This window comes from Solenopsis invicta, chromosome 6 (genome assembly GCF_016802725.1).
Source record: "Solenopsis invicta isolate M01_SB chromosome 6, UNIL_Sinv_3.0, whole genome shotgun sequence".
NCBI lineage: Eukaryota > Metazoa > Arthropoda > Insecta > Hymenoptera > Formicidae > Solenopsis > Solenopsis invicta.
In genome coordinates this window covers 22,433,116-22,458,505 of record NC_052669.1, presented here as the reverse complement: position 1 = coordinate 22,458,505, position 25,390 = coordinate 22,433,116, and the positions used below count along the sequence as shown (strand labels likewise).

Here is a 25,390-nt window from a genome sequence, read left to right as displayed (position 1 = left end):
ACATTGTTGACAATATAACAACAAACTCACTGCATTTGGCTATCTAGGACATATCACATTATATATGTCACTCTATATTATCTGCATTTTTTCACAATTACTTGCAGGCTGTTTTGGTATTTTAGAAATATAACGAAGTCATATGATTCATATTTATAATTTTTATTCCAATGGAAAATTCTCTGATGGATAAATTTTAATATTATATTTTTTGATTTTAGATTAGAAAAAGTATTCTATCTAAAAAATTTAATTAAAAAATGTAGAGCTAAGAAATTATCTATTATAAGAATTAACAACTTTTTCTATGTGTCTCTTACAGTATATATCATTCTGTTTTTCTTATAATTAGCACTAGAGAATGTAAAGTTTTATCTTTAATCCAGGAATAATTATCCCACTTTTTTGTTGCATAAACAATCGAAAGATGATTTTTCACTACACTTAAAAATCATTGCTATTCATTACGTACTGTAAATTAAGGTAATTATTCTCGACTTCTATACTTATTATTCTATACTTACTATATTCTATATCTTACTATGTTCTATATCGCACTTCTACAACTTAAAAAATTTATCTTGCTTCTGATAACACATTTCTTATAGAAGTGACGTTCCTAGTCGACGATATTGTACTGTATGCATAAATACTGCACAAACATATTTTTACATTGAATTTTTTTCTCTCACTTCCATTTCATATTTTGTCATAATAAAAAAATTGCATCGAAGCAGCAAAAATTGTTCTATGGACTTCAGCGAAACAATTGCATGCAAAAAAAACTGACTAAAGACAATTACCGTTTGTAAACTCCACCGATGGTTTCTTTCCCACGTTATTACACGAATATTGCATGCGTCTTGCCGATCAATTTTTCCGACACCTTCGAGTTTCGCTTCCGTATTAAGTGCGCGTATTTTACCTCGATGCAATTTGTCCGATAATTCTCTAAAGATAAAAAAATAAAAAATGAAAAACAATGTAATAATGAAAAAAAAAGAGGAAATGGCTACAATAGTCAAGTAACACGATCGGCTCTATCGTCAGTTCTTTTAAAACCCTCGAAGCAAATGGAATATCCAGAAGAGAATTATTATAAACTGAACCGCTTTCTTCTATCGGCTTGCGGACTAGAGCCTTATCAAAGCAAGTGGAATGCTCGTTTAATAAGAGCTCTTATCACGGTCGTCATGATGTTGTCTGCAATTTTTCAGGTATCCGCGCCTTTGGAAAATAATTTTTTTTAAATTAATTATTTTACATTTTTGAAACAAAAGAATTGGAAATAACATATATATTTTTAGAATAATAATACTGTATATAAACTGATATTTAATCAATTACACAGGTCTACAAAATTAGGCGAGGGTCTTGTGCTTTGAACTTTGAATGACGTTTCTATAGGATTTTGATGCGCTAAAAACAACTACGTTTTTTCCATCATCCTCAATTTTTTAAATAAACGCAAAATCAACTTCTTTCGAACTTGAATTTTTTCTAGCTAAAGAAAAAATGATAACGAGGTTAGCTTTACGACATTTTACGCAAAAATATTCCTACAATACAGAAAATATTTTTTTGCAACTGATAAAAATATTTTATGCCTCCCTGCTCCTTCGTAATTTTGTAGACCTGTGTCATCAGTATCGAAGCTATAAAAGAAAAAAGGAAGGAAATTTTCATATGAGAAATTTAATGAAATATGGTTCAAATAATTATTTCTCGATGAAATTATGTCTATTTCTTTTTATCAAAGATTAATAATATGTTTCCAGATCTTGTGCTGGTTTACATTTGAATTTATCACAAATGAATTTATAGTGAATGGGGTGCCAGCGCTTTTAATTAAATTGGGTATCCTAAGCAACTTGCATTTACGTATCGGAAATGTAGACAAAGTAAGCATCATAAGTTCTTGTAATTTGTGTATCTCATAACTGATAAAATATATCTTTTTCATCTCTGATATGTAAAAGCCTAGACTGTGATTATTTTTCGATAAATAGAAGAAATTATGATACTTATATACAAATTTTGTTTTCGTTTATCGGAATATTTTATCTTCTAATTCTTCGCTGATTAAGATATTGCCTTGTCAATTATTACGTACTGCTATGAACAAATGTTATGAGTAATAAAAGATAAAAGTATAATTAAATAAAGTAAATGCTAAAAGAAACATTATATATTGTAGGTGAAATATGCAATATTAAATTGTAAATCTTTTAAAACTGAAATTACATATTACAATTACATTAACAATTAAATTGATGCACTGTATAAATATTTATTAATTTTTAAAAATATGTGACCATTCATTTACCTTTACTTTTCTTTCAGGTTAAAATATTATTCGACCGTATATCAAAAGACTGGGCATTGCAAAAGACACATAGTGAGATCAAGATTATGCGCGAACATGCTGAGTTCTCAAAACTATTCACATTCTGTTGTACGAGTAAGAGAAACATTAAACCTCGCTTTGTCTACAAAAGAAAAAGACAGGCATTTCTGCCTGTAAAATCGAGATTGTATTTCTGTGTGTGATAATACGAGAATCATGTTTTTCATTATAAACATATTCATCGTACACATAATTTTTAATGAACAACAATCGGCAATTATTTTAACTATTAATAATCACAATTTCACAATAAAATTACAAAACATTAATTGTTAGCATTAAATTAAATGCAAAATTTTCTAAGCATAATTCATTTGATTTCATATTTAGTTATTCCCTATTTTCTCCGAATCAGATTTATTTCACTTTCAATATCTAATATTTATTCACTTTTAATAATGATATTTCTTTAGGGGAGAGGTGAGGGAGAATTACACACCCCGATTACAATCGGACACTGTCATTTTGGCATTTTCATGTGCGCAATCTCACGTCGTGAATGTTTGTTAAGCAATGAGCGTATCGAGCTTGTATACGTGACATTGCCGCGGAAGGCAACGGATTAGAAAAAAATATCAAAATGGCAGTGTCTTGTTTTACCGTAATTCCCCCACATTCCCCTACATCTTTCGAGAATTTGAGAAGAAAAATTTCATTGGAGTTTACATATCACATATTAAGACAATATTAAACCAAGCCTTTAAAATATTAGAGTCTGAGTATAATATCAGAACTAATACTTACAAATTAAATTTTGACAATAAAATTTTATTTTAAATTATCTGTAATCACTTTAAAAGGGATAGAAAGATCGGTAATAGTGAAAAACAAGAAAACTTTGATTTGTTCATAAAGACATAGAAATGAATTGAATTCGAAATCTTTTTATGAGCTACTTATAATGCGATATATGAATAAGCTACTGCACAAAATATTGTATTAATATATGACTGCAGCCTGATCCATTGTGCGGTGTATATCTATGGTAGAAAACAACTTGTGAACAAAGATATCGAAATATTTTTTTAATTAAAAGGTATTTAAAATATTTGTAACTACAATAACTTTACAATATTATTTATTTACACGTTACATTTTATAATAATAAAAATATACACTATACTTCTCTACTTTTTTGTACTTTTGTCGCCATTTAGCTAATTATTATTGGATTTTTTAAATCTGAGTTCTATAGTGAAAAGCTTCCATATGATGCTGTCAATAAGTCAATTAAATATGTCAATTAGATGGCCTTTAATCTATGCAAAACCATGTTTTACACCGCACGATGAGCCAGTTTCCATATATTAATATTTGGTAATTTTAAAAATAGCTTTTTATTGTGAAAATAATTATTATAATAGTATAAATAGCCCACAAAAAGATTTTGCATTCAATTCATTCCTATTCTTATTGTAGCGAGTTGAAGTTTATCAAGTTTCGATCATTTCATAAACTTTTCTACTCCTCTTTATTATCGCTTTTAGAGTAATGATTTTTTGTATTTTTTCTAATTTGAACTTTGAAAGAAAAAGTAGGTCAAAGGAAGAGATTTGCAAAAGTTATTATTAAGGTATACACTCTGCAATATTTTAAACACGTTTTCCTCCAAACAATATTTTTCATAATTGTTAACACAAAAACTCATGTAATTTTAATCATATTGGGTTAAAATTTTTAGTACATACTTATAGCACTTTCCTCTCTCGTCCAAACTACAATCAACAAAAATTCTAACCTTTTAATTTTTACGTAAAAAGTAACGTCAAGTAACGACGAGTAACGTCTAAAAAAAAAAAAAAGTTCAAAATTACAATTTAAAAGAAAATTTTTTTCATAAACTTTCTACAAATTAAATTTTTTAACTTGTTTATAGTTCGGAAAAGAACTACATATAGATTGAAATATTCTTGGAAGTTTTTATTTTTTATCATTTCTATATCTTAAATCATAGCAATAATAAACCGGTATTTTTTTTACACACTTATACAGATATGCAAGTAATTACTAAAAATATATTTTAGAAAGCTGGAACGAACATTTGTAAAAAACTTTCAAATATCAAATAATAGATATATCAAGTTTCAATTTGCAGCTCTTACATATATTTTCCAAAAAAATTCTTATGGATATAAAGATGGTAGTAAAAACGAGAATACTCCTTTAATGTTGTATCTTTTATGAAATTGCTTTCTGAAAAATTCAAAACAAAGTCAACCATATAATAATTTGGTAAAAATAAAAAATTAATAAATTCTTGTCTATCATTTTAATTGAATTACATTTTTTTACACACACATACATAGCTCTCTTGCTATAAATTATATTAATAAATTTGCTAATTACTAAATTTTCAGTCTTGTCGTATGTAAGCATGGTGGGATATTGCATATGGTTGTGCACACCAGAAATTCTCAATCTTTTAATGCCCATGAACGAATCTCGTCCGCGGAGGACACCCTTTAAAGATGAATTCTTTTTAGATGAAGAACGATACGTTATACTCATTCGTTCCCACACGTGCTTTGTACTTCTAACCATACCTCTAGTTTTCGTTATGGGTTTCACTTTATTTATGACTCTCACACAACACGTTTGCGGAATGTGCAAGTTATTGGGGTGAGAAACTATTCCTCGTAATTTACTGCTACTTTTAAAAGAGCAGATGACTTTTAGACTGCTAGAAAGCGAAGCGCCTATTATCTTTCAACTTGTCTATCAACTCTCAAATTTGTGCATAACAGATATATCTCTGTCTAATAAATAAAGAAAAGTTTTCTTTTCACGTGCGCGCATGCGTTTTTAAAACATTTGTTATTTACCTTTTTAAATATTTTTCACTAAAACTAAACAGTCAGTTCGCTTTTTTTCCGCTCATCAAAGTGATTATCGTTAGAACAAAGTTAGTTGTATGATAAGAGTAACATTGGCGATAATTTTGGCAGGTCTCGCGCAGAACGCTTATTTCTCGTTGTTAAAGACAGAACGGAATGCGATTTAATTCAGGAGTCACAAATAAGAAACGAGAACATGATCGTTTTTATACAGCAGCATTACAACATTATACAGTTCGTATCTTTATTTAATATACGCGCTATCTAAAATTTTCAACGCAATTTAGTTTTTCACAAACAATGAATCAGTTGTATTTGATCCGTAGAAAAATTAAAAAGTAACAATAATGGAATAACAATGCTCCTTTCACGTGTCACTTTATACCATTCCAATCTCAAAAAATATGTATTGTTAAGTTAGAAAATACAAATATATAGTGTGAGATAAATCTGACATACAAATAAAGATATTAATAGATATTTCTCTTATTCTATCTTTAAATACAAATCAACAGATTTACATTTGGATAATATTATAATATTATAAACATTACGCATTATATTATTGCCAGCTATTTTATTATTGTTATTTCTCTGCGATTAAAAAATAATCTTACAATTATAAACTTCAGCACAGTTGAATTCCCAACTGTAATCTATGTTAATGCGTATGAATTTTTTTTCACATGCACCAAAAATATTTTTTATTTCATTACTTTAACATGAATAACTTTTTTACATTACAAGATTCGTTGATATAATTGAAACTTATCACACAACACTGATTTTATGGGATCTAACAGCAATAATGATTATGTTGAGTCTTACGATAATCCAGGTACGTTGACATAAGAAATGTGTTTGCAAGTGTTGTTGAAATGTTGAAATAAAGTTTTTTAGATATTAACTATTTCTGATATCGAGGGAGCTATTAGATCTATAGGTATCTCTTGTGCAACATTATGTCAGTTATTCGTATGTTGTTACATGGGACAAAAGATAACGGATGAAAGTTTGAGCGTATATGAGAAAATGTGAGTAACAAAATAAATTTCTTTTTAATAAAATATTTAAAAATAGGAGGTTATCATACCTGACAATTATTACTTCGTCTTTGTATTGTATCTTTTAAACAAAACGTTAAAATCAAACTTTATTTGTACAAAAAAGAAAAAATACTGAATTTATTTGCGCAGCGTTTTAAATTTATCTAAAAATATATGTGGAATAACCTCAAAATCTTTCTAAATTCCTTGGAGTAAAATTTCACCCTTCAGACTGAAAACTTATTCTAAAAGAGTGAAAAATCAGCCACTGTTTCTTAAAACTGACTGAGTTTTCACTCTCTTTTAGAGCAAGATTGCACTCCAAAGAATTTAGAGAGATTCTAAATGTATTAGTGAGATATTTGAAAATTTTGTGTATTAACAATGTTTACTTATTATTGGAGAAGAAAAAAAGGGAGCGAGAGAGAGATAAGTAATATTTAATGTGCGCTCTGGAGCAAGCCACCTCAAGCGCAGAAAAAAAAGAGTACAAGAAGAGAGGGGAGAGGGAGAGAGAATGTGAGAGAGTGAGCAGGATTATTAGTGAAGACAGAAAAAAATATTTCCTGAATTTTTTGCGGTACTTTTTGGGAAAAATTCCTTGACTGAAGCCAAAACGAAACACTTAATAAAAATTTAAAAAGATACATTTTTGTGTCAATTTTAAATTAAATTTTTTAAAATATATGGATATTGATAATCTAAAATTTTGATAGCATTTTTAACGCATTTTTGAAACAAGAGCATTTATGTTTTCTAAAATATCTTGAATTCTGTTAGTCATAATTTGCAGTTCTTTTTACTTTTTTAATATTACATTTCATTTTTACCATTTTAATTAAAAATTTTTTATAATTACATAATTTTTAACAATGTATATGAAACAAACATTATACGTTTCTCATAATAAATACACATAAGTTCGCGTTAAAAAATAATGATCGCTGAAGCATTTTGTAAATATTGTGTATAATTTTTATATAATATTGTGGTGAGTGATTTGTGAAATATCGTTAACATATACAATAAAACTATATCTTGATTTTAAAGAAGTTTTCTTTCCAAAAAAAAAAAAAATTTGTTTTGCAGATACAATTCTACGTGGTACAATGCAGTTGTTTCAGAGCAAAAAATACTGTTAATGATACTGATACGACGCTGTCACCCGTTGGTCATCACCGCCAGTAAATTTTATACAATGTCTTTGCAGAATTTTGGAAAGGTAAAAAAAAGTACGCCGTATTCATTACACGCGAATCGTAAAAGCAAAGAATAAAAAATATGTATCTTTCGAAGATACTTCAAACATCGCTCTCCTACTGCATGTTTGTCAGACAAATCTGAAAAAGTTTCTATCAAGTTGCAAGTGTAGAAGTAACGTAGAAAAATCGCAAGAATGTGTTAGACATGTATTGATCTTATTCTTATGATAAGCAATTGTCCTCTGTAGAAACAGAAATCTGTTAGTGCGATTTACAGGTAAGTGTAAATACATAGAATAAATACGAAATTAATTAAAACAACTTACAAAATATGTGAATTCTTTTTAGAGTAACAAAATATTTATGATAAGAAATATCTGTCTGCTTCTGTATATTTATCTGTAGCATTGCCTAGAAATTCTTCTTTTTCAGAATAATTGTAAATAAAATATTATTAGAATTAACTGTTAAGATTAAAAATTGTTCTTAATATGTTGTCTGTACTTCAAACCAAAAAACAATCGTGATGTAGTCACAACATAATAATCGCACGTGTGAGAAAAACTAACATTGTGGGTAGAAAATTGCCCGAAGATTATTTTTTATTCGCTGAACACCATATGTTTCTCATGTTATTACACGGGATGAAAACCGGGACTATCTTCCAGATTCGCCGAATACAAGTCGATTATATTCACACGGAACCATCCCAGATAATTAAGTGTGATATAGCATATCGGGCAAATTAATGCATTGCATATGTTGTTATATACTTGCTGTACATTTCCTGACAACGAAAAAACACATTACGAATGCACATGACTATTGATACGTTATATTGTTAGTAACATGACAGCAACGTGACAGCAACAATTTTGTATTTAACAAATTTAATAATGAAATGTAGCTATTTACTTGTTGATAGAATTCACTTGATTGCAACCCAATAGATATAATGCTGTCTCGAGTTTAGCTGCTGCAACATTGTTGACAATATAACAACAAACTCACTGCATTTGGCTATCTAGGACATATCACATTATATATGTCACTCTATATTACCTGCATTTTTTCACAATTACTTGCAGGCTGTTTTGGTATTTTAGAAATATAACGAAGTCATATGATTCATATTTATAATTTTTATTCCAATGGAAAATTCTCTGATGGATGAATTTTAATATTATATTTTTTGATTTTAGATTAGAAAAAGTATTCTATCTAAAAAATTTAATTAAAAAATGTAGAACTAAGAAATTATCTATTATAAGAATTAACAACTTTTTCTATGTGTCTCTTACAGTATATATCATTTTGTTTTTCTTATAATTAGCACTACAGAATGTAAAGTTTTATCTTTAATCCAGGAATAATTATCCCATTTTTTTGTTGCATAAACAATCACCAAAGATGATTTTTCACTACACTTGAAAATCATTGCTATTCATTACGTACTGTAAATTAAGGTAATTATTCTCGACTTCAATACTTATTATTCTATACTTACTATATTCTATATCTTACTATATTCTATATCTCACTTCTACAACTTAAAAATTTATTTGCTTCTGATAACACATTTCTTATAGAAGTGACGTTCCTAGTCGACGATATTGTACTGTATGCATAAATGCTGCACAAACATATTTTTACATTGAATTTTTTTTTTCTTATTTCCTTTTCACATTTTGTTATAATAAAAAAATTGCATCGCAGCAGCAAAAATTGTTCTATGGACTTCAGCGAAATAATTGCATGCAAAAAAAACTGACTAAAGACAATTACCGTTTGTAAACTCCACCGATGGTTTCTTTCCCACGTTATTACACAAATATTGCATGCGTCTTGCCGATCAATTTTTCCGACACCTTCGAGTTTCGCTTCCGTATTAAGTGCGCGTATTTTACCTCGATGCAATTTGTCCGATAATTCTCTGAAGATAGAAAAAATAAAAAATGAAAAACAATGTAATAATGAAAAAAGAGAGGAAATGGCTACAATTATCAAGTAACACGATCGACTCTATTGTCAGTTCTTTTGAAACCTTCGAAGCAAATGGAATATCCAGAAGAGAATTATTATAAACTGAACCGCTTTCTTCTATCGGCATGCGGACTAGAGCCTTACCAAAGCAAGTGGAATGCTCGTTTAATAAGAGCTTTTATTACGGTCATCATGATGTCGTCTGCATTTTTTCAGGTATCCGCGACTTTGGAAAATAATTTTTTTTTTAATTAATTATTTTACATTTTTCAAACAAAAGAATTGGAAATAACATATATAGTTTTAGAATAATAATATTTTATATAAACTGATATTTAATCAATTACACAAGTCTACAAAATTAGGCGAGGGTCTTGTGCTTTGAACTTTGAATGACGTTTCTATAGGATTTTGATGCGCTAAAAACAACTACGTTTTTTCCATCACCCTCAATTTTTTAAATAATCGCAAAATCAACTTCTTTGAACTTGAATTTTATCTAGCTAAAGAGAAAATGATAACAAGGTTAGCTTTACGACATTTTACGCAAAAATATTCCTACAATACACAAAATATTTTTTTGCAACTGATAAAAATATTTTATGCCTCCCTCCTCCTTCGTAATTTTGTAGACCTGTGTCATCAGTATCGAAGCTATAAAAGAAAAAAGGAAGGAAATTTTCATATGAGAAATTTAACGAAATATAGTTCAAATAATTATTTCTCGATAAAATTATGTCTATTTCCTTTTATCAAAGATTAATAACATGTTTCCAGATCTTGTGCTGGTTTACATTTGAAATCACATATGAATTTATAGTGAATGGGATGCAAGCGCTTTTACTTAAATTGTGTATCATAAACAGCTTGCATTTACGTATCGGAAATATAGACAAAGTAAGCATCATAAGTCCTTGTAATTTGTGTATCTCATAATTGATAAAATATATCTTTTTCATCTCTGATATGTAAAAGCCTAGACTGTGATTATTTTTCGATAAATAGAAGAAATTATGATACTTATATACAAATTTTGTTTTTGTTTTTCGGAATATTTTATCTTCCAATTCTTCGCGGATTAAGATACTGCCTTGTAAATTATTACGTACTGCTATGAACAAATGTTATGAATAATAAAAGATGAAAGTATAATAAAATAAAGTAAATGCTAGAAGAAACATTATATATTGTAGGTGAAATATGCAATATTAAATTGCAAACCTTTTAAAACTGAAATTACATATTACAATTACATTAACAATTATATTGAAGCACTGTATAAATATTTATTAATTTTTAAAAATATGTGACCATTCATTTACCTTTACTTTTCTTTCAGGTTAAAATATTATTCGACCGCATATCAAAAGACTGGGCATTGCAAAAGACACATAGTGAGATCAAGATTATGCGTGAACATGCTGAGTTTTCAAAACTATTCACATTCTATTGCACGAGTAAGAGAAACATTAAAACTCGCTTTGTCTACAGAAGAAAAAGACAGGCATTTCTGCCTGTAAAATCGAGATTGTATTTCTGTGTGTGATAATACGAGAATCATGTTTTTCATTATAAACATATTTATCGTACACATAATTTTTAATGAGCAACAATCGGCAATTTTTTTTAACTATTCATAATCACGATTTCACAATAAAATTACAAAACATTAATTGTTATCATTAAATTAAATGCGAAATTTTCTAAGCATAATTCATTTGATTTCATGTTTAGTTATTCCCTATTTTCTCCGAATCAGTTTTATTTCACTTTCAATATCTAATATTTATTCACTTTTAATAATGATTTTTCTTATATTTAGGGAAAGGGGCGGGGGGAGGAGAATTACGCACACCGAATAAAACCGCACACTGTCATTTTGGTATTTTCAGTGCGCAATCTCGCGTCGTGAATGTTTGTTAAGCAATGAGCGTATCGAGCGTATACGCGACATTGCCGCGGAAGGCAACGGATTAGAAAAAAAAAATCAAAATGGCAGTGTCTTGTTTTACCTCGGTCCGTAATTTCCCCACATTCCCCTACATCTTTCGAGATTTTGAGAAGAAAAATGTCATTGGAGTTTACATACCACATATTAAGACAATATTAAATCAAGCCTTTAAAGTATTAGAGTCTAAGTATAATATCAGAACTAATACTTACAAATGAAATTATGACAATAAAATTATATTTTAAATTATCTGTAATCACTTTAAAAGGAATAGAAAGATCGGTAATAGTGAAAAACAAGAAAACTTTGATTTGTTCATAAAGATATAGAAATAAATTGAATTCGAAATCTTTTTATGAGCTACTTATAATGCGACATATGAATAAGCTACTGCACAAAATATTGTATTAATATATGACTGCAGCCTGACTCATTGTGCGGTGTATATCTATGGTAGACAATAACTTGTGAACAAAAATATCAAAATATTTTTTTAATTAAAAGGTCTTTAAAATATGTATAACTACAATAGCTTTACAATATTATTTATTTACATTTTATATTTTATAATCATAAAAATATACATTATACTTCTCTACTTTTTTGTACTTTTGTCGCCATTTAGCTAATTATTATTGGATTTTTTTAAATCTGAGTTCTATAGTGAAAAGCTTCCATATGATGCTGTCAATAAGTCAGTTAAATATTAGATAACCTTCAATCTATGCAAAACCATGATTTACACCGCACGATGGGCCAGTTTCCATATATTAATATTTTGTAATTTTAAAAAAAGCTTTTTATTGTGAAAATAATTATTGTAATAGTATAAATAGCCCACAAAAAGATTTTGTATTCAATTCGTTCCTATTCTTATTGTAGCGAGTTGAAGTTTATCAAGTTTCCATCATTTCATAAACTTTTCTACTCCTCTTTATTATCGCTTTTAGAGTAATGATTTTTTTGTATTTTTTCTAATTTGAAATTTGAAAGAAAAAGTAGATCAAAGGAAGAGATTTGCAAAAGTTATCATTAAGGTACAAACTTTGCAATATGTTAAACACGTTTTCCTCCAAATAATATTTTTGGCAATTGTCAACACAAAAACTCATGTAATTTTAATCATATTAGGTTAAAATTTGTAGTAGATACTTATAGCACCTTCCTCTCTCGTCCAAACTACAATCAACAAAAATTCTAATCTTTTAATTTTTACGTAAAAAGTAACGTCAAATAACGACGAATAACGTCTAAAAAAAAGGGGGTGGGGGTAGAGAGAAAGAGAGAGAGAGAAGAAGTTCAAAATTGCAATTTAAAATAAGAATTTTTTCATAAACTTTCTATAAATTAAATTTTTTAACTTGTTTATAGTTTGGAAATGAACTACATATAAATTGAAATATTCTTGGAAGTTTTTATTTTTTATCATTTCTATATCTTAAATCATAGCAATAATAAAACAGTATTTTTTTTACACACTTATACAGATATGCAAGTAATTTCATTTTTTTATACACGCATATACATAGCTCTCTTGCTATAAATTATATTAATAAATTTGTAATTACTAAACTTTTCAGTCTTGTCGTATATAACCATGATGGGATATTGCATATGGTTGTGCACACCAGAAATTCTCAACGTTTTAATGCCCATGAACGAATCTCGTCCGCGGAAGACACCCTTTAAAGATGAATTCTTTTTAGATGAAGAACGATACTGTATACTCATTCGTACCCACACGTGCTTTGCACTTCTAATCATACCTATACTTTTCGTTACGGGTTTAACTTTGTTTATGACTTTCACACAACACGTTTGCGGAATGTGCAAGTTATTGGGGTGAGAAACTATTCCTCGTAATTTACTGCTATTTTTAAAAGAGCAGATGACAGTTAGTCTGCTAGAAAGCGAAGCGCCTATTATCTTTCAACTTGTCTATCAACTCTCAAATTTGTGCATAACAGATATATCTCTGTTTAATAAATAAAAAAAAGTTTTCTTTTCACGCGCGCACGTGCGTTTTTAAAACCTTTGTTATTTACTTTTCTAAATATTTTTCACGAAAACTAAACAGTCAGTTCGCTTTTTTTCCGCTCATCAAGGTGATTATCGTTAGAACAAAGTTAGTTGTATGATAAGAGTAACATTGGCGATAATTTTGGCAGGTCTCGCGCAGAACGTTTATTTCTCGTTGTTGAAGACAGAACGGAATGCGATTTAATTCAGGAGTCACAAATAAGAAACAAGAACATGATCGTTTTTATACAGCAGCATTACAACATTATACAGTTCGTATCTTTATTTAATATACGCGCTATCTAAAGTTTTCAACGCAATTTAGTTTTTCACAAACAATGAATCAGTTGTATTTGAACCGTAGAAAAATTAAAAAGTAACAATAATGGAGCAAAAATGCTGCTTTCACGCGTCACTTTATACGATTCCAATTTCAAAAAATATGTATTGTTAAGTTAGAAAATATAAATATATAGTGTCAGATAAATCTGACATACAAATAAAGATATTAATAGATATTTCTCTTATCCTATCTTTAAATATAAATCAATAAATTTATATTTGGATAATATTATAATATTATAAACATTACGCATTATATTATTGCCAGCTATTTTATTATTATTATTTCTCTGCGATAAAAATAATCTTACGATTATAAAGTTCAGCACCGTTGAATTCCCAACTGTAATCTATGTTAATACGTATGAATTTTTTTTCACATGCACCAAAAATATTTTTTATTTCATTACTTTAACATGAATAACTTTTTTACATTACAAGATTCGTTGATATAATTGAAACTTATCACACAACACTGATTTTATCGGATCTCACAGGAATAATGATTATGTTGAGTCTTACGTTAATCCAGGTACGACATAAGAAATGTGTTTGCAAGTGTTGTCGAAATGTTGAAATAAAGTTTTTTAGATATTAACTATTTCTGATATCGAGGGAGCTATTAGATCTATTGGTATCTCTGTTGCATTACTATGTTATTTATTCGTATGTTGTTACATGGGACAAAAGATAACGGATGAAAGTTTGAGCATATATGAGAAAATGTGAGTAACAAAACAAATTTCTTTTTAATAAAATATTTAAAAATAGAAGTTTATCAAACCTGACAAATATTACTTCGTCTTTGGCTTGTATCTGTTAAACAAAATCTTAAAAACAAACTTTATTTATAAAAAAAAGAAAAAATACTAAATTTATTTGCGCATCGTTTTAAAATTTTAAAATATATGTGGAATAATCTCAAAGTCTCTCTAAATTCCTTGGAGTAAAATTTCACTCTTCAGACTGAAAACTTACTCTAAAAGAGTGAAAAATCAGCCACTGTTTCTTAAAACTGGCTGAGTTTTCACTCTCTTTTACAGCAAGATTGCACTCCAAAGAATTTAGAGAGATTCTAAATGTATTAGTGAGATATTTGAAAATTTGGTGTATTAACAATGTTTACTTATTATTGGAGAAGAAAAAAAGGGAGCGAGAGAGAGATAAGTAATATTTAATGTGCGCTCTGGAGCAAGCCACAAAAAAAAAAAAAAAAAATTCCTTGACTGAAGCCAAAACGAAACACTTAATAAAAATTTAAAAAGATACATTTTTGTGTCAATTTTATATTAAATTTTTTAAAATATATGGATATTGATAATCTAATATTTTGATAACATTTTTAACGCATTTTTGAAACATAGAAAAATTCATTGCATTTTTGAAACAAGAGCATTTATGTTTTCTAAAATATTTTGAATTCTGTTAGTCATAATTTGCAGTTCTTTTTACTTTTTTAATATTATATTTCATTTTTACCATTTTAATTAAAAATTTTTTATAATTACATAATTTTTAACAATGTATATGAAACAAACATTATACGACTCTCATAATAAATCCGCATAAGTTCGCGTTAAAAAATAATGATCGCTGAAGCATTTTGTAAATATTGTGTATAATTTTTTTATAGTATTGTGGTGAGTGATTTGTGAAATATCGTTAACATATACAATAAAACTATATCTTGATTTTACAGAAGTTTTCTTTCCAAAATTAAAAAAAAATTGGTTTTGCAGGTGCAATTCTACATGGTACAATGCAGTTGTTTCAGAGCAAAAGATACTGTTAATGATACTGATACGACGCTGTCACCCGTTGGTCATCACCGCCAGTAAATTTTATACACTGTCTTTGCAGAATTTTGGAAAGGTAAAAAAAAAGTATGCTCTATTCGTTACACGCGAACCGTAAAAGCAAAGAATAAAAAATATGTATCTTTCGAAGTTACTTCAAACAACGCTCTCCTACTACATGTTTATCAGACAAATCTGAAAAAGTTTCTATCAAGTTGCAAGTGTAGAAGTAACGTAGAAAAATCGCAAGAATGTGTTAGACATGTATTGATCTTATTCTTATGATAAGCAATTGTCCTCTGTAGAAACAGGAATCTGTTAGTGCGGTTTACACGTAAGTGTAAATACATAGAATAAATATGAAATTAATTAAAACGACTTACAAAATATGTGAATTCTTTTTAGAGTAATAAAATATTTATGATAAGAAATATCTGTCTGCTTCTGTTTATTTATCTGTATCGTTGCCCAGAAATTCTTCTTTTTTAGAATAGTTGTAAATAAAATATTATCAGAATTAACTGTTAAGATTAAAAATTGTTCTTAATATGTTTTCTGTACTTTATACCAAAAAAATAATTGTGATGTCGTCACAATATAATAATCGCACGTGTGAGAAAAACTAACACTGTGGGTAGAAAATTGCCCGAAGACTATTTTTTATTCGCTGAAAACCAGATGTTTCTCATGTTATTACACGGAATGAAACCCGGGACCATCTTCCAGATTCGCAGAATACAAGTCGATTGTATTCACACGGAACCATCCCAGATAATTAAGTGTAATATAGCATATCGGGCAAATTAATGCATTGCATATGTTGTTATATATTTGCTGTACATTTCCTGACACCGAAAAAACACATTACGAATGCACATGACTATTGATACGTTATATTGTTAGTAACACGACAGCAACCTGACAACAACAATTTTGTATTTAGCAAATTTAATAATGAAATGTAGCTATTTACTTGTTGATAGAATTCACTTGAGTGCAACCCAAATGATATAATGCTGTCTCGAGTTTAGTTGCTGCAACATTGTTGACAATATAACAACAAACTCACTGCATTTGGCTATCTAGGACATATCACATTATATATGTCACTCTATATTACTTGTATTTTTTCACAATTACGTGTAGGCTGTTTTGGCATTTTAGAAATATAACGAAGTCATATGATTCATATTTATAATTTTTATTCCAATGGAAGATTCTCTGATGAATAAATTATATTATTATATTTTTTTATTTTAGATTAGAAAAAGTATTCTAGATAAAAAATTTATTTAAAAAATGTAGAGCTAAGAAATAGTCTATTGTAAGAACTAACAACTTTTTCTATGTGTCTCTTACATTTATATATATATATCATAGTATATACCATTTTGCTTTTTTATAATTAATACTACAGAATGTAAAGTTTTATCTTTAATCCAGGAATAATTATCCCACTTTTTTGTTGCATAAACAATCACCAAAGATGATTTTTCACTACACTTAAAAATCATTGCTATTCATTACGTACTGTAAATTAAGGTAATTATTCTCGACTTCTATACTTATTATTCTATACTTACTATATTCTATATCTTACTATATTCTATATCTCACTTCTACAACTTAAAAAATTTAATTTGCTTCTGATAACACATTTCTTATAGAAGTGACGTTCCTAGTCGACGATATAGTGTATTGTATGCATAAATGCTGCACAAACATATTTTTACATTGAATTTTTTTTCTCTCACTTCCATTTCATATTTTGTCATAATAAAAAAATTGCATCGCAGCAGCAAAAATTGTTCTATGGACTTCAGCGAAATAATTGATTGCAAAAAAAAACTGACTAAAGACAATTTCCATTTGTAGACTCTACCGATGGTTTCTTTCCCAAGTTATTACACGAATATTTCATGCGTCTCGCCGATCAATTTTTCCGACACCTTCGAGTTTCGTTTCCGTATTAAGTGCGCGTATTTTACCTCGATGCAATTTGTCCGATAATTCTCTAAAGATAGAAAACATAAAAAATGAAAAACAATGTAATAATGAAAAAAAGAGAGGAAATGGCTACAAGAGTCAAGTAACACGATCGGCTCTATCGTCAGTTCTTTTAAAACCTTCGAAGCAAATGGAATATCCAGAAGAGAATTATTATAAACTGAACCGTTTTCTTCTATCGGCTTGCGGACTAGAGCCTTACCAAAGCAAGTGGAATGCTCGTTTAATAAGAGCCCTTATCACGGGCGTCCTGATGTTGTCTGCAATTTTTCAGGTATCCGCGACTTTGGAAATTTTTTTTAAATTAATTATTTTACATTTTTGAAACAAAAGAATTGGAAATAACATATAGTTTTAGAATAATAATACTTTAAATAAACTGATACTTGATCAATTACACATGTCTACAAAATTAGGGGAGGGTCTTGTGCTTTGAACTTTGAATGACGTTTCAATAGGATTTTGATGCACTAAAAACAACAACGTTTTTTCCATCACCCTCAATATTTTTAAATAATTGTAAAATCAACTTCTTTTGAACTTGAATTTTTTCAAGCTAAAGAAAAAATGATAACGAGGTTAGCTTTACGACATTTTACGCAAAAATATTCCTACAATACAGAAAATATTTTTTTGCAACTGATAACAATATTTTATGCCTCTCTCCTCCTTCGTAATTTTGTAGACCTGTGTCATCAGTATCGAAGCTATAAAAGAAAAAAGGAAGAAAATTTTCATATGAGAAATTTAATAAAAAAAGGTTCAAATAATTATTTCTCGATAAAATTATGTCTATTTCTTTTTATCAAAGATTAATAAAATTTTTCCAGATCTTGTGCTGGTTTACAATTGAATTTACCACATATGAATTTATAGTGAATGGGGTGCCAACGCTTTTAATTAAATTGGGTATCCTAAACAGCTTGCATTTACGTATCGGAAATGTAGACAAAGTAAGCATCATAAGTCCTTGTAATTTGTGTATCTCATAATTGATAAAATATATCTTTTTCATCTCTGATATGTAAAAGCCTAGACTGTGATTACTTTTCGATAAATAGAAGAAATTATGATACTTATATACAAATTTTGTTTCCGTTTATCGGAATATTTTATCTTCTAATTCTTCGCTGATTAAGATATTGCCTTGTCAATTATTACGTACTGCTATGAACAAATGTTATGAGTAATAAAAGATAAAAGTATAATAAAATAAAGTAAATGCTAAAAGAAACATTATATATTGTAGGTGAAATATGCAATATTAAATTGCAAACCTTTTAAAACTGAAATTACATATTACAATTACATTAACAATTATATTGAAGCACTGTATAAATATTTATTAATTTTTAAAAATATGTGACCATTCATTTACCTTTACTTTTCTTTCAGGTTAAAATATTATTCGACCGCATATCAAAAGACTGGGCATTGCAAAAGACACATAGTGAGATCAAGATTATGCGCGAACATGCTGAGTTCTCAAAACTATTCACATTCTATTGCACGAGTAAGAGAAACATTAAACCTCGCTTTGTCTACAGAAGAAAAAGACAGGCATTTTTACCTGTAAAATCGAGATTGTATTTCTGTGTGTGATAATCCGAGAATCATGTTTTTCATTATAAACATATTTATCGTACACATAATGTTTAATGAGCAACAATCGGCAATTTTTTTTAACTATTCATAATCACGATTTCACAATAAAATTACAAAACATTAATTGTTATCATTAAATTAAATGCAAAATTTTCTAAGCATAATTCATTTGATTTTATATTTAGTTATTTCCTATTTTTTCCGAATCATCAGATTTATTTCACTTTCAATATCTAATATTTATTCACTTTTAATAATGATTTTTCTTATATTTAGGGAAAGGGGGGGCGGGGAGAATTACGCACACCGAATACAATCGAACACAGTCATTTTGGTATTTTCATGTGCGCAATCACACGTCGTGAATGTTTGTTAAGCAATGAGCGTATCGAGCTTGTATACGTGACATTGCCGCGGAAGGCAACGGATTAGAAAAAAATATCAAAATGGCAGTGTCTTGTTTTACCTCGGTCCGTAATTCCCCCACATTCCCCTACATCTTTCGAGATTTTGAGAAGAAAAATTTCATTGGAGTTTACATATTACATATTAAGACAATATTAAACCAAGCGTTTAAAATATTAGAGTCTGAGTATAATATCAGAACTAATCCTTATAAATTAAATTTTGACAATAAAATTTTATCTTAAATTATCTGTAATCACTTTAAAAGGGATAGAAAGATCGGTAATAGTCAAAAACAAGAAAACTTTGATTTGTTCATAAAGACATAGAAACGAATTGAATTCGAAATCTTTTTATGAGCTACTTATAATGTGACATATGAATAAGCTACTGCACAAAATATTGTATTAATATGTAACTGCAGCCTGACCCATTGTGCGGTGTATATCTATGGTAGAAAATAACTTGTGAACAAAGATATCGAAATATTTTTTTAATTAAAAGGTATTTAAAATATTTATAACTACAATAACTTTACAATATTATTTATTTACATTTTACATTTTATAATAATAAAAATATACACTATACTTCTTCACTTTTTTGTACTTTTGTCGCCATTTAGCTAATTGTTATTGGATTTTTTTAAATCTGAGTTCTATAGTGAAAAGCTTCCATATGATGTTGTCAATAAATCAGTTAAATATGTCAATTAGATCACCTTCAATCTATGCAAAACCATGATTTACACCGCACGATGGGCCAGTTTCCATATATTAATATTTTGTAATTTTAAAAATAGCTTTTTATTGTGAAAATAATTATTATAATAGTATAAATAGCCCACAAAAAGATTTTGTATTCAATTCATTCCTATTCTTATTGTAGCGAGTTGAAGTTTATCAAGTTTCCATCATTTCATAAACTTTTCTACTCCTCTTTATTATCGCTTTTAGAATAATGATTCTTTGTATTTTTTCTAATTTGAACTTTGAAAGAAAAAGAAGATCGAAGGAAGAGATATGCAAAAGTTATTATTACGGTATAAACTTTGCAATATTGTAAACACGTTTTCCTCCAAACAATATTTTTCACAATTGTTAACACAAAAAGTAATGTAATTTTAATCATATTGGGTTAAAGTTTTTAGTAGATACTTATATTACATTCCTCTCTCGTCCAAACTACAATCAACAAAAATTCTAACCTTTTAATTTTTACGTAAAAAGTAACGTCAAATAACGACGAATAACGCAAAAAAGGTTCAAAATTGCAATTTAAAAGAGAATTTTTTTCATAAACTGCCTATAAATTAAATTTTTTTAACTTGTTTATAGTTCGGAAAAGAACTAAATATAGATTGAAATATTCTTGGAAGTTTTCTATATCTTAAATCATAGCAATAATAAAACGGTATTTTTTTTACACACTTATACAGATATGCAAGTAATTACTAAAAATATATTTTATAATGCTGGAACGAACATTTGTAAAAAACTTTCAAATATCAAATAATAGATATATCAAGCTTCAATTTGCAGCTTTTATATATTTTTTCCAAAAAAATTCTTATGGATATAAAGATGGTAGTAAAAAGGAGAATACTCCTTTAATGTTGTATCTTTTATGAAATTACTTTCTGAAAAATTCAAAACAAAGTCAACGATATAATAATTTGGTAAAAATAAAAAATTAATAAATTCTTGTGTATCATTTTAATTGACTTCATTTTTTTACACACACATACATAGCTCTCTTGCTATAAATTATATTAATAAATTTGTAATTACTAAACTTTTCAGTCTTGTCGTATATAGCCATGATGGGATATTGCATATGGTTGTGCACACCAGAAATTCTCAACGTTTTAATGCCTATGAACGAATCTCGACCGCGGAGGACACCTTTTAAAGATGAATTCTTTTTAGATGAAGAACGATACGTTATACTCATTCGTTCCTACACGTGCTTTGTACTTCTAACCATACCTATAATTTTCATTACGGGTTTCACTTTATTTATGACTCTCACACAACACGTTTGCGGAATGTGCAAGTTATTGGGGTGAGAAACTATTCCTCGTAATTTACTGCTATTTTTAAAAGAGCAGATGACTTTTAGACTGCTAGAAAGCGAAGGGCCTATCATCTCCCAACTTATCTATCAACTCTCAAATTTGTGCATAACAGATATATCTCTGTTTAATAAATAAAAAAAAGTTCTCTTTTCACGCGCGCGCGTGCGTTTATAAAACATTTGTCATTTACTTTTTTAAATATTTTTCACGAAAACTAAACAGTCAGTTCGCTTTTTTTCCGCTCATCAAGGTGGTTATCGTTAAAACAAAATTAGTTGATAAGAGTAACATTGGCGATAATTTTGGCAGGTCTCGCGCAGAACGCTTATTTCTCGTTATTGAAGACAGAACGGAATGCGATTTAATTCAGGATTTACAAATAAGAAACAAGAACATGATCGCTTTTATACAGCAGCATTACAACATTATACAGTTCGTATCTTTATTTAATATACGCGCTATCTAAAGTTTTCAACGCAATTTAGTTTTTCACAAACAATGAATCGGTTGTATTTGATCCGTAGAAAAATTAAAAAGTAACAATAATGGAGCAACAATGTTCCTTTCACGCGTCACTTTATACGATTCCAATTTCAAAAAATATGTATTGTTAAGTTAGAAAATATAAATATATAGTGTCAGATAAATCTGACATACAAATAAAGATATTAATAGATATTTCTCTTGTCCTATCTTTAAATATAAATCAACAAATTTATATTTGGATAATATTATAATATTATAAACATTACGCATTATATTATTGCCAGCTATTTTATTATTGTTATTTCTCTGCGATAAAAATAATCTTACGATTATAAACTTCAGCACCGTTGAATTCCCAACTGTAATCTATGTTAATACGTATGAATTTTTTTTCACATGCACCAAAAATATTTTTTATTTCATTACTTCAACATGAATAACTTTTTTACATTACAAGATTCGTTGATATAATTGAAACTTATCACACAACACTGATTTTATCGGATCTCACAGGAATGATGATTATGTTGAGTCTTACGTTAATCCAGGTACGTTGACATAAGAAATGTGTTTGCAAGTGTTATTGAAATGTTGAAATAAAGTTTTTTAGATATTAACTATTTCTGATATCGAAGGAGCTATTAGATCTATTAGTATCTCTGTTGCATCACTATGTTATTTATTCGTATGTTGTTACATGGGACAAAAGATAACGGATGAAAGTTTGAGCGTATATGAGAAAATGTGAGTAACAAAACAAATTTCTTTTTAATAAAATATTTAAAAATAGAAGTTTATCAAACCTGACAAATATTACTTCGTCTTTGGATTGTATCTTTTAAACAAAATCTTAAAATCAAACTTTATTTATAAAAAAAAGAAAAAATACTGAATTTATTTGCGCAGCGTTTTAAAATTTAAAAATATATGTGGAATAATCTCAAAGTCTTTCTAAATTCCTTGGAGTAAAATTTCACTCTTCAGACTGAAAACTTACTCTAAAAGAGTGAAAAATCAGCCACTGTTTCTTAAAACTGGCTGAGTTTTCATTCTCTTTTAGAGCAAGATTGCACTCCAAAGAATTTAGAGAGATTTTAAATGTATTAGTGAGATATTTGAAAATTTTGTGTATTAACAATGTTTACTTAATATTGGAGAAGGAAAAAAGGGAGAAAGAGAGATAAGCAATTTAATGTGCGCTCTGGAGCAAGCCACCTCAAGCGCAGAAAAAAAGAGTACAAGAAGAGAGGGGAGAGAGAGAGAATGTGAGAGAGAGTTATTAGTGAGCAGGGTTATTAGTGAAGACAGAAAAAAATATTTCTTGAATTTTTTGCAGTACTTTTTGGGAAAAATTCCTTGACTGAAACCAAAACGAAACACTTAATAAAAATTTAAAAAAATACATTTTTGTGTCAATTTTATATTAAATTTTTTAAAATATGGATATTGATAATCTAAAATTTTGATAACATTTTTAACGCACATTTGAAACAAGAGCATTTATGTTTCCTAAAATATTTTGAATTTTGTTAGTCATAATTTGCAGTTATTTTTACTTTTTTAATATTATATTTCATTTTTACCATTTTAATTAAAAATATTTTGTAATTACATAATTTTTAACAATGTATATGAAACAAACATTATACGTTTCTCATAATACATCCGCATAAGTTCGCGTTAAAAAATAATGATCGCTGAAGCATTTTGTAAATATTGTGTATAATTTTTTTATAATATTGTGGTGAGTAATTTGTGAAATATCGTTAACATATACGATAAAACTATATCTTGATTTTACAGAAGTTTTCTTTCCAAAATAAAAAAAAATTGGTTTTGCAGATACAATTCTACGTGGTACAATGCAGTTGTTTCAGAGCAAAAGATACTGTTAATGATACTGATACAACGCTATCACCCGTTGGTCATCACCGCCAGTAAATTTTATACAATGTCTTTACAGAATTTTGGAAAGGTAAAAAAAAAAGTATGCTCTATTCGTTACACGCGAATCGTAAAAGCAAAGAATAAAAAATATGTATCTTTCGAAGATACTTCAAACATCGCTCTCCTACTGCATGTTTGTCAGACAAATCTGAAAAAGTTTCTATCAAGTGGCAAGTGTAGAAGTTACGTAGAAAAATCGCAAGAATGTTAGATTGGTGGATTGGTCTCGATTTTACGATAACAAAATTGTTCTCTGTAAAAATACAAATCTGTTGGTGCGGTTTACAGGTAAGTGTAAATACACAGAATACGAAATTAATTAAAACAACTTACAAATTATGTGAATTCTTTTTAGAGTAAGAAGATAATTATGATAATAAATATCTGTCTGCTTCTGTATATTTATATGTAGCGTTGCCTAGAAAGTCTTCTTTTTCACAGTAATTGTAAATAAAATATTATCAGAATTAACTGTTAAGATTAAAAATTGTTCTTAATATATTTTCTGTACTTAAATCAAAAAATAATTGTGATGTCGCCGCAACAGTATAATCGCACGTGTGAAAAAAACTAACACTGTGGGTAGAAAATTGCCAAAAGATTATTTTTTATTCGCTGATCACCAGATGTTTCTCATGTTATTACACGGGATGAAAACCGGGACCATCTTCCAGATTCGCTGAAAACAAGTCGATTGTATTCACACGGAACCATCCCAGATAATTAAGTGTGATATAGCATATCGGGCAAATTAATGCATTGCATATGTTGTTATATACTTGCTGTACATTTCCTGACAACGAAAAAACACATTATGAATGCACATGATTATTGATACGTTATATTGTTAGTAACATGACAGCAACCTGACAGCAACAATTTTGTATTTAGCAAATTTAATAATAAAATGTAGCTATTTACTTGTCATTGATAGAATTCACTTGAGTGCAACCCAATAGACATAATGCTGTCTCGAGTTTAGTTGCTGCAACATTGTTGACAATATAACAACTAACTCACTGCATTTGGCTATCTAGGACATATCACATTATATATGTCACTCTATATTACTTGTATTTTTTCACAATTACATGTAGGCTGTTTTAGTATTTTAGAAATATAACGAAGTCATATGATTCATATTTATAATTTTTATTCCAATGGAAAATTCTCTGATGGATAAATTTTAATATTATATTTTTTGATTTTAGATTAGAAAAAGTATTCTATCTAAAAAATTTAATTAAAAAATGTAGAGCTAAGAAATTATCTATTATAAGAAT

At 28.3% G+C, this 25,390-nt stretch overlaps 3 protein-coding genes across 6 annotated transcripts; all 3 read left to right on the top strand.

Moving 5' to 3' along the window:
• The first annotated feature begins 54 nt into the window (after positions 1–54).
• LOC120358189 (odorant receptor 22c-like) lies at positions 55–7,952 on the top strand. Of its 4 annotated transcripts, XM_039451337.1 has the most exons (10): positions 57–1,217; positions 1,779–1,901; positions 2,344–2,461; positions 4,765–5,026; positions 5,353–5,475; positions 5,989–6,079; positions 6,142–6,275; positions 7,377–7,509; positions 7,584–7,766; positions 7,838–7,952. In XM_039451337.1, exons 1-9 carry the CDS (start codon positions 1,074–1,076, stop codon positions 7,629–7,631), a joined length of 1,176 nt encoding a protein of 391 aa, XP_039307271.1. In that variant the 5' UTR covers positions 57–1,073; the 3' UTR covers positions 7,632–7,766; positions 7,838–7,952. The 4 variants fall into 4 exon arrangements, with proteins under 4 accessions (XP_039307269.1, XP_039307270.1, XP_039307271.1 ...); XM_039451335.1 differs by having other exon boundaries at positions 55–1,217; positions 7,377–7,766; XM_039451336.1 differs by lacking the exon at positions 7,838–7,952 and having other exon boundaries at positions 55–1,217; positions 7,377–7,810.
• Positions 7,953–9,418: 1,466 nt separating this feature from the next.
• LOC113003994 (odorant receptor 13a) lies at positions 9,419–16,013 on the top strand. The gene is made up of 9 exons (XM_039451344.1): positions 9,419–9,688; positions 10,250–10,369; positions 10,812–10,929; positions 13,004–13,265; positions 13,592–13,714; positions 14,226–14,316; positions 14,376–14,509; positions 15,524–15,656; positions 15,732–16,013. Exons 1-9 carry the CDS (start codon positions 9,545–9,547, stop codon positions 15,777–15,779), a joined length of 1,173 nt encoding a protein of 390 aa, XP_039307278.1. The 5' UTR covers positions 9,419–9,544; the 3' UTR covers positions 15,780–16,013.
• Positions 16,014–17,474: 1,461 nt separating this feature from the next.
• On the top strand, positions 17,475–24,594 carry LOC113004003 (odorant receptor 22c-like). Its single transcript, XM_039451341.1, has 10 exons — positions 17,475–17,861; positions 18,418–18,540; positions 18,983–19,100; positions 21,400–21,661; positions 21,984–22,106; positions 22,618–22,708; positions 22,771–22,904; positions 24,003–24,135; positions 24,212–24,395; positions 24,463–24,594. Exons 1-9 carry the CDS (start codon positions 17,718–17,720, stop codon positions 24,257–24,259), a joined length of 1,176 nt encoding a protein of 391 aa, XP_039307275.1. The 5' UTR covers positions 17,475–17,717; the 3' UTR covers positions 24,260–24,395; positions 24,463–24,594.
• The last annotated feature ends 796 nt before the right edge of the window (positions 24,595–25,390 follow it).

Bases quoted from the DNA above. Each gene is read 5' to 3' on its own strand.
- LOC113003994 (XM_039451344.1), top strand. From the start codon at position 9,545: ATGGAATATCCAGAAGAGAATTATTATAAACTGAACCGCTTTCTTCTA. The intron at 13,266-13,591 runs GTGAGAAACTAT...TAATTTTGGCAG, and splicing joins GGAATGTGCAAGTTATTGGG to GTCTCGCGCAGAACGTTTAT. The intron at 14,510-15,523 runs GTGAGTAACAAA...TTGGTTTTGCAG, and splicing joins TTGAGCATATATGAGAAAAT to GTGCAATTCTACATGGTACA.
- LOC113004003 (XM_039451341.1), top strand. From the start codon at position 17,718: ATGGAATATCCAGAAGAGAATTATTATAAACTGAACCGTTTTCTTCTA. The intron at 18,541-18,982 runs GTAAGCATCATA...CTTTTCTTTCAG, and splicing joins GTATCGGAAATGTAGACAAA to GTTAAAATATTATTCGACCG. The intron at 22,709-22,770 runs GTACGTTGACAT...AAAGTTTTTTAG, and splicing joins TGAGTCTTACGTTAATCCAG to ATATTAACTATTTCTGATAT.
- LOC120358189 (XM_039451335.1), top strand. From the start codon at position 1,074: ATGGAATATCCAGAAGAGAATTATTATAAACTGAACCGCTTTCTTCTA. The intron at 1,902-2,343 runs GTAAGCATCATA...CTTTTCTTTCAG, and splicing joins GTATCGGAAATGTAGACAAA to GTTAAAATATTATTCGACCG. The intron at 6,276-7,376 runs GTGAGTAACAAA...TTTGTTTTGCAG, and splicing joins TTGAGCGTATATGAGAAAAT to ATACAATTCTACGTGGTACA.